The sequence below is a fragment of the Choristoneura fumiferana genome, chromosome 5 (genome assembly GCF_025370935.1).
Source record: "Choristoneura fumiferana chromosome 5, NRCan_CFum_1, whole genome shotgun sequence".
NCBI lineage: Eukaryota > Metazoa > Arthropoda > Insecta > Lepidoptera > Tortricidae > Choristoneura > Choristoneura fumiferana.
In genome coordinates, this window is record NC_133476.1 from 11,857,962 (window position 1) to 11,870,000 (window position 12,039).

At 38.7% G+C, this 12,039-nt stretch overlaps 1 protein-coding gene across 1 annotated transcript in view; it reads left to right on the plus strand.

Annotated features, from left to right (window-relative positions):
• Nucleotides 1–2,183, plus strand: part of dpy (fibrillin-like protein dumpy) — a 141,064-nt gene extending 138,881 nt beyond the window's left edge. Inside the window, exons 138-139 of the mRNA XM_074087894.1 lie at nucleotides 996–1,240; nucleotides 1,486–2,183. Coding sequence (XP_073943995.1) covers nucleotides 996–1,240; nucleotides 1,486–1,875 — 635 coding nt within the window. The 3' untranslated portion in view covers nucleotides 1,876–2,183. The remainder of the gene's footprint in view (nucleotides 1–995; nucleotides 1,241–1,485) is intronic.
• The last annotated feature ends 9,856 nt before the right edge of the window (nucleotides 2,184–12,039 follow it).

Sequence of the window (12,039 nt, forward strand, 5' to 3'; positions counted from 1 at the left end):
TAACCTATGACCTCTCAAGCAGAGAATCGTGGGATCAAACTGGGGTCGCACCTCGAGAGTTTTTCAAAATTCATGTGCGAAATTTTACTTGAAATTTACCACGAGCTAGGTATAAGGACGGTGAAGGAAATGATCATGAAGAAACTTGCAAACACTTGCGAAGTAACTCAATAGTGTGTGTTAAGTTCTCAATTCGCGATGGGCCAGCCTGAAAACTACAGTCCAAATCCTCTCATTCTGGAGACAATGGACTGAAAAAAAGTAATGAATGATGAATAGTAGATTGATAACCAAGGGTGGAAAGTGACCCACTTCACCCGAGATATTTCTGGCGCTTGAACGAAGTGAGAGCGCCAATAGTTCGAGGGGAAATGGGTAATTTCACCCGAGTTAGACACTCTACTTTTCATTTCGACTGTAAGGAAAGTAAAATACTACAAAAAAATGAGAATAATAATAAATTGAATTTACTTATATCCAACCTCCAACGGTACCTTTTCGACCTGGCCACTCACCACGGCCGACTATAAAAAAAATCGAGTTGGTCACGACCAAGGAGCTTATATACAAAACTGGAGGTTGAACGCTGAACGAAAAAAACCTTTATTACTTATTTATATATTCCAACTCTTTCTTTCACATTTCACGAATGACCTCCATCTCTTTCTTAACCTAACTAAAGAAAGAGATTGAATATGTTCGTGACGTAATAAGGATCAAATTTCTTGTTTCAAACGGATGTACGGCGTTCAACCTCCAGTGTTGTATATAAGCTCCTTGGTGACAGCGTGCATCTAGATGGCCACGCCGAAAAGTAAAAAAAAATGTCATTGACGTAACTCAATTATCTTCGATTCCGTGGCTAATCGAAAAATTAAAAAAAAAATACTTTCCACCCTAGAGATGAAAACGCAATTTTCCACCCGGCCCATGAAAATTAAACTTTTCGAACAGGAGAGATGAAAAATATTTTGAATGATATTTCTTTCTCTAAGGCATCTACGGAGGATTCGCGCGCAGTTGTATCGCGAAGACGAGCGAAGAGTCTACCAACGTGGAGAATGAGTACACGGTGACGGACGCGGACGGCTGCGCGACGGATGCGAGCATCTTCGGCGACTGGGAGCGCACGGACGACGGCAGCGCGCTGCGCGCCTCCTTCAATGCGTTCAAGTTTCCCAGCAGCGACAACATCCGCTTCCAGTGCAACATACGCGTTTGCTTTGGTAGATGCCAACCGGTAAGTCACATATTTTAAAGTTGATTAATAATTTGTTTGAGGCAATGGTTCATTTCTCATTATAAAATATGATCCAAACTTAGAACAGCCAGAAGATTGCTGGCCGAGTTTAAATGTCAACTCAAGCATGTTATCTTTTCTATTTTGTGTTCACACTTTCATCTTGGTACCACAAAATACATTGTGTTTAAGTCAACCAGTCATTAAGAGTGTTGACAACCGTATACGTTATAACTGAGACTCAGGTCAACTGTCGCGGTGCCGATGCTTTTGGAAAACGAAGAAAACGAGAAGCAATCGACAACGATGGCCCTCTGTCGACCAGAGAAGACCAAATTCGGGAAGAAGTCAGAGTCGAATCGAATCAGATATTAGCGCTAGAACGCCGCGACCCGTCGCGAGTGGCCCGGCAGCGCGACGCGGGGGCAGGCGGTGCGGACGGCGCCGGCGGCGCCGGCGACGTGTGCGTGTCGGCGGCCGGGCTGGCGGTGGCGCTGGCGCTGACGGCGCTGCTAGCGCTCGTGGCGGTAGCCGCGGCCGTAGCGTGCTGGCTGGTGGCGTGGCGACGCGCGCGCCCGCCGCCCGCGCCCCTGCCGCACCCGCCGGACTTCCCCAACCCGCTGTTCCAGCGCTAAGCGCACTACAACTAGTCCTCGCCCCGCTCCTCCGCCGGCGCCGGGCGGTGTCGGCTCCTTCCTTCTTACTCACTTAGCTTTAATATGTGCGCGCCGCCGGAGGACCGCCGGGCCAGGGCGCCGGGAGCGCCGCGCGGCTTGCCGCGCCCCTCGCTCGCGCTTTCAGCGCCCTATTTAGATTATAATGTATCTATATTAACGTGGAATTGTCAAATCCTTCGAATTTTGTGATATTCATAATATACATTGAACGAAATCACCAGATTTTATGTAAAATAAACATAGGTTAAGTAAACAATTAATAATTATTTTTGTGTTTACATTTTACTTATACCCTGAACCCTGATTCACCACCTTGATGTATGATACAGCAATACTAAATTCTTCCAATCAATACGCCTTATTTAGGGTTCTGTAGTCAACGAGGACCCATTGGGGGGTTGCCAGGACGATTTCGCGATTCAGTGATCTGTTTGCGAAATATTCAACTTTAAAGTACTAATTTTCATTAAAATCGAACGTCCCCCTCTAAAATCTAAACTGATTGATGGAAAATTTAAAAAAAAATCAGGATGGTAGTAAAGTACCTAAGTATATCAAATTTACAAGGAATATAATATTCCTTGTAAATTTGAATAAAACAGCTAACATTGCTTGAGAATTATTAGTAGTTTAAGAGCAGCCTAAGGTATAATATAAAAATATACCTAAACTTGAAAGATTCTGTACTTACGCAATACAAATTGTGACTATCTTGGGCGTGTCCGACACGCTCTTGGCCGCTTTTTCCTAATATCGTGGAAGTACCTATCTACGCGTGATGTAATCTTTGTGGTCGCGGAGTAGCAAATTCGGTTTATATATACAACGTGTTTTATTTTTGATTTCCGTGAACTTTAAGGGAGCCTTCAACAGGTCCAAGATGCTAGTGGCTATTGTAAAAAAGATAATTAAGAACTAAGATAATACTTATTGGGTAAAACAGTATAAAAGGTTCTTCACTTATGATATGACGCATTTTTAAAGTCCGTTACTAAAGTATTTTTAATTTATATTGTATTTAGTAGAAGGTTAATAAAGTCAATTACTTATTTATTTTATGTACTTATAGGTAGCGTCAAGGTCACTCGTCAAGATTATGAATTTTATAATTTGACCATTAACAATGACTGAAATTATTATATTATGTACAAAAACAAATCGATTTGGCCAAGAAATCAATTAGGTATAGATAGTTTCTGTCAATAAACTAAGCCGCCTATCGACCTACTCGTACATAGGTAACTTATTTATCCATTTTTGTAACCCATAAGATGCGGCGGTTTAATTGCTTCCGAGTCTTAGCGAGCGTCCAAGTATAACGTAAGTACCTAATGCAATTTGGGGGGAGGGAGGGTCTTGTAAAACGTTACGATGCATTACAGAGGCGGGAGGGGGTGTTCAAACAACGCGTTACGTCAGTTTTTTTTTGGGTCAAAAATCTCCAAATATTGCGTTACGTATTACTTGAACGCCCCCTTACTTGATTCGGCTAAGCTACGGATAGCGTAAATTAAGATTTTTTTTTTTTTTTTATTTCACTGGATGGCAAACGAGCAAATGGGTCATAAACATCTACAACACCAGGGGTATTGCAGACGCGTTGCCAACCTAGAGGCCTAAGATGGGATACCTCACGTGCCAGTAATTTCACCGGCTGTCTTACTCTCCACGCCGAAACACAACAGTGCAAGCACTGCTGCTTCACGGCAGGATTAGCGAGCAAGATGGTGGTAGCAATCCGGGCGGACCTTGCACAAGGAATAAATACTCGTAATATCGTCTGTCAAGTTGGGTCCCCTGACCGTATAAAAGACCTTGCACAGTATATTTTGATATTGATCGGGAATCGGTAAGTTGGATAGCTGACGATGACAATGCCATATAAATTTTCGAAGGACAAAGAAATATTCAAATTAATTAATTGTATTTTGTTTGTATTCTTTTTTACAATAAAGAGTTGACATACATACTCCGTACATAATTTTGTTGCTCATCCATGTTTAAACTGAGGACGTTGTTGTTAAATCTCAAGGCGCGGTGTTTCGGAGAAAATTGCTTCGGCAGATTCATCATGCTACTTAAATATTAGATAGATAGGTACAAACATATTATAATGACGATCTATACACATATTACGAATCCCGATGTCTCCATATGTAGGTAAGTATATTGAAAGAGGGGTCCAAACTGCCTCATTCAAGACAGTCTACATTATTGTCAGGCAAATAATATAGTGATTAAATCTCTTTGGATCAGGCATGTGGCATGTTTTAGTCACTGGTGCCATTAATAGTAGGTACATTGTGCATTAAGGGGCGTAAGAATCCCCTTGCGGCCCGTGATACACACAATGATTTTCATCACATTGCGAGGAAAAAAATGCAAAAATGAAATTATTTAGTGTCTAAACACTTTCACGGCGGCCAACTGAATGAAATAAACCCGCCAATACAGGGGGCTACAACAAAATTCGAAAATCGAAGTTCGTATCGTAACTACCGTCCCTCTCACTCGTATTAAATAATATTTGCGTTAGCAAAACGATACGAACATTTATTTTCGAATTGCGTAGCCTAGATAATGCTTAGCGGTTTTGACGCTTTGTACCAGATTCGAAAAACGACAGATTCGCGGAACGCCAGATTCGCATAATCCCAGATTTTCAGATTCGCAGTATACCAGATTCGCAGAATGCCATGCAGATTCGCACGATGCCCGATTTCAGATTCGCATAATACCAGATTCGCAGAACGCCAGATTAGCAGAATGCCAGATTCGCACTATCATCAACCCGGCCTATAAACGTCCCACTGCTGGGCACAGGCCTCCTCTCGGAATGAGAGGGCTAAGGCCGTAGTTCCCACGCGAGCCCAGTGCTGATTGGGAATTTTACACACATCATTGAATTGCTTCGCAGGTTTGTGCAGGTTTCCTCACGATGTTTTCTTTCACCGTAAAGCTCGTGGTTAGGACAGAGACGTTTGTTGGAAGAAGGCCATTATGAGAATCAGACATTTTAGGAAACAGACAGAACGAGCCTGAGCCGAAAGTACTCACTTTACTCCCGTCTCGTAAGGCTATATTGACCTACTTTTAAAACATGAGAAGTGAAAACTCATTGTTACACTACCGTCATGATTTCGTTCAGAATTTTCAAGCAACCGTTTTTATTTTTGTGAGGGGAATGGGGTACACTAATTACCTACCTACCTCTAACAATAACCTAACGAACAAAAAGTTGGAAAACCCCCGACATTGTCACTTCAAAGTTCAATATCCTAAAAAATGGCTGAACTGATTTTGATAAAACAATGTCTAAGAAATTTATTGAATCAAGCGTTACTTTGCGGAGGTCCATATCAATGAACTAAAAGAATTTCCTTGCTCACCCGCGATCTTACGATAGCTAAGCTTATGCAAAATATGCGTGTTCATGCAGTTCCTCCACCTCCACACTAAGAACCATCGCTAGAAAACCTGCTTTCAAATAAAAAAAACCGCACTCAAATCAGTTCACCCGTTTAAGATCTACTATGATCTACGGTGCCACAAACAGGTCAAACTTATAACACCCCTCTTTTTGCGTCGGGGTTAAAAATTCTCTCTCGATCTCTAAATCAAAAAATAGTCTCAGCAAACTTATAATATTTCTAAAAGATCTGGCCAACGTTACTCTACACTACACTATGAGTTTAGACAAGGAAGTTGCTGTTGCCAAATTTTAGCTTTATTCAATGCAGAGATGAAAAAGCTATACATACCTACCACGGATTTGAATTCTGTGCGGATGAAGTAGCGGGAAAAACCAAACTAGTGTATATTGTACATAAGAAGGATAAGTTTGGTATTTACGTATTTCTTACAACAGGTTATAAAATGCATATTTTCTCCGTAAATCTTTTGTTTGCGAACAAAGTCACAAAACTCACACCTTTATTGGATAGATTACACTTATTCTACCAAATAAAAAGATTCGACGAACATAATTGGTAAGATTTACGTAATCCTAGTAGGTAATATTTAGGGTTGCCAACTATACTGTTAATAAAAACAGTATAACTTATACTGTTTTTCACTATATTATACCTACTTTTTACTGTTGAACATAAAGGTATACAAAATACTGTTTACTGAAAACAGTAGCCAGTGCAGCAGTCACAATAGCGGTGTTTCAAACGAATCTGCCAATGTACATTTAATAAAAATGTAGTTCCTTATTTATTTTAATTTTGACTTAGACGAGGTCTATGAGGGCTTTAATTTTTTTTTCTCAGTAATCTGCTATCAGTCCGAACAAAGGACTATGATCAGATGTGCTGTTCCAGTTACTCGCGTTTCAGAGTGTGCCCTCCAGCGAGGCGCAATCACTCATACAAGACAGTACATAGAAACTAGAAGCGTGTCTTCAGTTCTTGGATGGTATGTCTTTAGAGCCGCTTTTGATAGTCAACTATTGTTAGCTGCCGGGCCAGGGCGTTCGGATGGTATTCAAGTCGCGTTTGATACGTCTTAGCTGTCGTGCTTATTTCCTCCTTTATTGTAGGGATGCTTAGATGCTGATGTATCTCTTTGTTTGTTGTGTACCATGGCACATTAGCAATTGATCTCAAAATCGTGTTCTTCAAACGCTGCAGGGTCATTATGCTGGATTCGCTGGCACTGCCCCAAAGCTCAATGCCATACATCCACACTGGCTTGAGAGTGGCCTTATAGGTTTTAAAAATGATACTAAATTGATGAGTTGTGCGAGAAGCACCCAAAAATTTGTCTTTAAAACACGTAAGAAGAAAATACTGTTCATCCGTGTGTTCAATCTGTTCATTCGTGTGTGTGTGCGTGCGTGCGTGCGTGCGTGCGTGCGTGCGTGTGTGTGTGTGTGTGTGTGTGTGTGTGTGTGTGTGTGCGAGTACTGCCTTTTCGCAACGTAATGTTTGGCAACCTGTTTCATTTCGCAACTTTTCATTTCGCAAACTCTAAAACTGTAAATATTTCAGGATTTATTTCAAGGCCATCGTGTAGAACCCTTTAGGTTAGCTTAGGTTAGTTTTATAAAAAATCTGAAATATTCACTGTTTCAGAAATATTAAACGGTTGGGAAATTAATAGTTGCGAAATGAAACAGGTTGCCAAACTTTATTCGCCGAAACATTAGTAAACCGTGTGTGTGTGTTTGTTGGTGTACCTACTTGTATCAAACGTTGAGTCAATACGTATTTTTTCGTCTTGGCGGGGGCGCAGATTTTTTTTTTCCTTTTTAAAGGATAGATAGATAGAATAGTTTATTTCTGCTAAGAGTTGCATTTGTAATTTACATTTGTTGTGCTAAACTACAGAGCAGTTTGTCGGCACTTTAGCTCTTGGTTTATAAAGTTACAAATCACAAGTAACGCTTAACATTAGTATTAAGACTTGCTATCGTTAGTGTTATGTTATGACTAAAGACTATAAAAAAAAACATTTTTGTTTTTATACTATGAGAAAAACCAGATATTTTAAATTACAAGAATGCCATATACCACGTTACGACTTCATCATCATCATCATCTCAGCCGTAGGACGTCCACTGTTAGACATAGGCCTCCCCCACAGACCCCCAGTTGCTTCGGTTGTCAGCGGCCTGCATCCACCGTGAACCCGCAGCTTTAACCAGGTCATCCGTCCATCTTGTTGGTGGACGTCCTACGCTGCGCTTACCACGCTACCATGACTTATCATTAAATAATTAATATATTAATTATCTATAAAGTTTTTTTTTCAATTTTAACTTAAATATATGTTTTTTTGCTTTTTTCCATATCCCTAATGAGTTCACTCGGGAGTTAAAGGTTTTTTGTCAGGGGGTTTTTCATTTTATTTCACATTAAATAAGAGAAGGGAAGTGAAGGGATAATAAGGGATTTAACATGAAATAAAAATTATTATTAAAGATATCAAGTCTAATTTGGATTTTTTAGCTTTATCTTTAGTGAGTGGTACAGTTTACAGAAAATTCTACCAATACTTAACGTAGGGCCAAAATTTTCATCTCTTGGCTTCAATATTGGCCGAGCTGCTGTCAACAATTCCAAGAAAGCTGAATGTATGTTTGCTGAGGATATGGCACCATAGACCACGTTCACCCAGCACGGCAGATTTTAAAGAAGTTCAAAGAATATAATCAGCCCCTGATGAACTTATGAGTATGACTTTGACTCTATTGAATGTTCAAGTACAGGACCCATTAAACTGCAATGCGCAGATGAGCAAGACGAGGAGATGTCATATCTCCGAAACTGTTTCCAAGCGTGTTAGAGGATATGATTAAGATGCTGTACCGAAAAAGTAGGGTATAAACATACACGCTGAGCACATCTCACACTTGTCATTTGAGAAGCTGCAAAAATGTTGGACAGCCTAGCATCAGCCTCGCGTATGATAGATCTCGGTATGAATATGGATAAGACCAAAATCGTGATGCCACTTCGATGCAAGGGCCGTCATCATTACCTAATTGAAACCTTCTTGAAGATACTCACACCTTTGGCAGATTTTTCAGTTAGGTTAAAACAATTTTGACAAGGATTTTAAGTTATCCACTTTAGGACCGTGCATAAATACGACAGCGCCAGCGGGGGCAAATATGGGCATCATTGGGCATATGTTGTTTTATTTATTGTTCACTTTTATTAATAATATTAATTAATACTCTGTTGTATTAAAATAAAATCGGGTACCGTAGTCAACTAGGATTTTGTTCTCGACTAACCCAATAATGTGGGGTATCGTTGGATAGGTCTTAACCATTCGGGGGTTGCCAGGAAATTTTTTCGATTCAATGATCTGTGTGCGAAATATTCATCTTTAATGTGTCAATTTTTTTTTAAATCAAGCATTCACTACCTTTTCGCAAATAGTAAATAGTGTAGCTGTGTACATAATCGTTCACCTCTAAGTACCTAAAGTCATACTCGTATAGTATCACAGTCAGTTGCAGTTCTTTAATAAGGTCAAAATGACGTAATTTTTTAAAACAAGTGAGTAGGTATTGCGTTTTTACTGAACCAAAAAAAGATAACCTCCGTTTTTAGACTGCAAAAAAACATAGATTGTGATGTGAGATATGTTCAATCCCGAGCTCAGACCACATTGTTTCATGTGTTCTATCATTTCTATACAAATTTTACTTAGCCTCCATAATTACCGAGTTTGTTTCCATGCATATTACGGATGTTTTCATACATATTAATCGTCATTTAAAAAAAAAGATTGCTACCTACATTTCTGATTCCTTTGGGCACTTGTCAGGCTGGGCTCGCTCTAGGTACAGTTAGATGCCGGGCGCCACTCCGGAGTGGCCTATTCAGCGGTTGCCTAGCACTGCCTCGGATCGCGTTTATTTTATTTTATTTACGCATTTGACGCGTTATTTTATTTCTTATTTATTAACCAGTTTAAGAATCCTACCAATAAACCAACAAGATTTTGCATTACGCGGTTATAACGCACGCTAAAATGACGTACTAGGTAGGTAAGTATATTCAATTCGTTAAAATTGCGAGATTAATTATTTCATAGATAAAGAATATGAATATTCTGCTTTCTATAATAGTGAAAACAAGAAATAAATACGCAACACGTTATTATTTTAAAAGGGAACAATATTTTCTGTCACTTAAATTAAGATTTGTCACTAAACTGCGATACCCTAATTATTATATCTATCCCTAAGAAATATATTGTTCATCAAATTAATCAAATCTAAGTATGAGTCATTAGATTAATATAAACCTGTATCCTAAATTATAGTTTGATCATCAAAATTCGATCACCAAAATAATAGATCTGTCACCTTATAAATAGATCAGTTCCTCAATTCGATGCTTCTACCTATTCTACTAAGGCAGGTCTGGTTAGGTACGACGACGAGCGAAGCGAGGAGGAGTTTTAGGTGGAACTGCGACCCTCAGTCTGCCAGAACCGAACATTTTTTGCTAATACTTGTATGGTGAAAATAAATGTTTGTAGTAGATCCTTGAGTCTTGGATGTTTGTATGTATTTATGTAAGATCCAATTAGCTCAGTCAGATAAAGGGCGCCAGTAGTTATTATATTGTAATCTCTGTTTATAATATTACAAGAAGTTTACATGTTTATGTAAGTATATAATAATATGTATGTATATCCGTTGTTTAGCACCCACAGAACTAGCTTTGCTTAATAGTTTGGGGCTGGGTCAATTTGTGTAATTTGTGAGAACATATTATTATTATTATCATTTCATTAACTGTAATACATAATATGTCATATCGTCAAATTACAGTTCAATTATTTGATGATCAATATTATTTTCCAGTGACTATAATTAATTTTTAGGAATCCATTTCTTTATTGTTTGGTGATTCAGATTTAGTGACACATCTATTATTTTGGAACCCAATATAATTATTTGATGATCAATATTATTTCCGAGTAATTTCTAAATAATATTTAGGTAACCGTTTTAATATTATTTTGTGATTCAGTTTAAGTGACAGATCTACTATTTTAAGAAAAAATATTATTTATTAGGTCGCCGAAAACGCATATATTAGGTGATCAATAAAATCATACCTTTTTAAAAAGCGAGCCAATGCAATTCCATCGTTATTATGCAGCCATAACGTTCCGTTTGGCTTGCGCTGGAGTCGACGACCTCGGACCGGCCATAATTCATTGTGTAATAAGTTTTTAGTAAAATTTTAATACAAGCTTTTTTTGCTACTGTAAGTACTTGCGTTGTCACCCAAACTATATTTGCATACCAAATTTCAAGTCGATGCCATTAACCGTTGACGAGTTCCGTCCTGCGGAGAAGACCCTGGCCGGATTACCAGATTATTGTATTTTCACGCAATTTACATGAGTATGCCAAATTTCAAGACAATCCGACTACTGGAAGTTGGTCGAATTTAACTAGCAATATTTGATTACGTACAGACAGACAACGGGACAGGTGATACTAAATAAAAGCTTGTAAAAAGGCAGTTTTCGTTCAGATCAAAGGAGTAGGTATTCTGAACTGTGCACTTGTTCATTAAGAACAGTCTTATTTTCATTTTATACCACGTTTAGTAGATAGAGACAATTTTTTTTATTTTAGTCAGTTCAGTCCCCAGGTGTGACAAGTGTTTTTTCAAAAATCTTTGAATGCAGTTTTGTTTCTTTTTACAAGCTATTATTTAGTTTCACCTGTCCCGTTGTCTGTCTGTCTGTCTGGTCAAATCTTGCAAGTTAAATCCGAGCAACTTCCAGTAGTCCGATTGACTTGAAATTTGGCATACTTATGTAAATTGCGTGACAATACAATAATCGGGCAGTAAAATCCTAGTAAGTCCGGCCAGGATCGTCTCCGCAGGACGGAACTCTTCAACGGTAATGGCATCAACTCGAAATTTGGTAGGTATGCAAATGTAGTTTGGGTGACAATGTAAGTAAAAACCATAAACCCAGAGTTAGTAACTATGTGTAATTAAAACCTAGTAGAGCAAAATTTTTAACCGACTTCAAAAAAAGGAGAAGGGTTATCAATTCGGTTTTTTTTTATGTTTGGTACCTCAGAACTCCGTCATTTATGAACCGAATTGTTTTTTTTTTTCGTTCGTCTAGGAATGCTTTCAATTAGGTCCCAGAAGCACCAAATCAGGATCTGATGATTGGATCCTAAGGAAATCGAGGGAACTCTTCAAATATTTTAGGGACACCTATGGTAATTTTGATTTGATTTTGTAGTAACTCGTGCATTTGCTCTTGAAAATCATCATTTGTTAAAGTGGAACTGATGATGAAGACCACATTTGACCAACGGAGCGACTAACTCAATAAACAAGTACTTCACGTGTTGAATTACAATTACTTTAACACAGTTGCTAAGCAATTAATGCTCATCGTAATGCATATGGCGAAATGGAACGGGTGGTGAAGCACCAGGACTCCTCAATAATGAACGTCTCTGCATCGAGAAAAACAATCTTTCGCAAAAGGTGACCAGCAGTTGACATTAAACTATTGTATCTTAGATTATTTTAGACTAAAAAGCGTGGGAAACAAAATTATAACAAAAAATTTAACCGACTACAAAAAACCATGAAAATAATTTTCTACCAG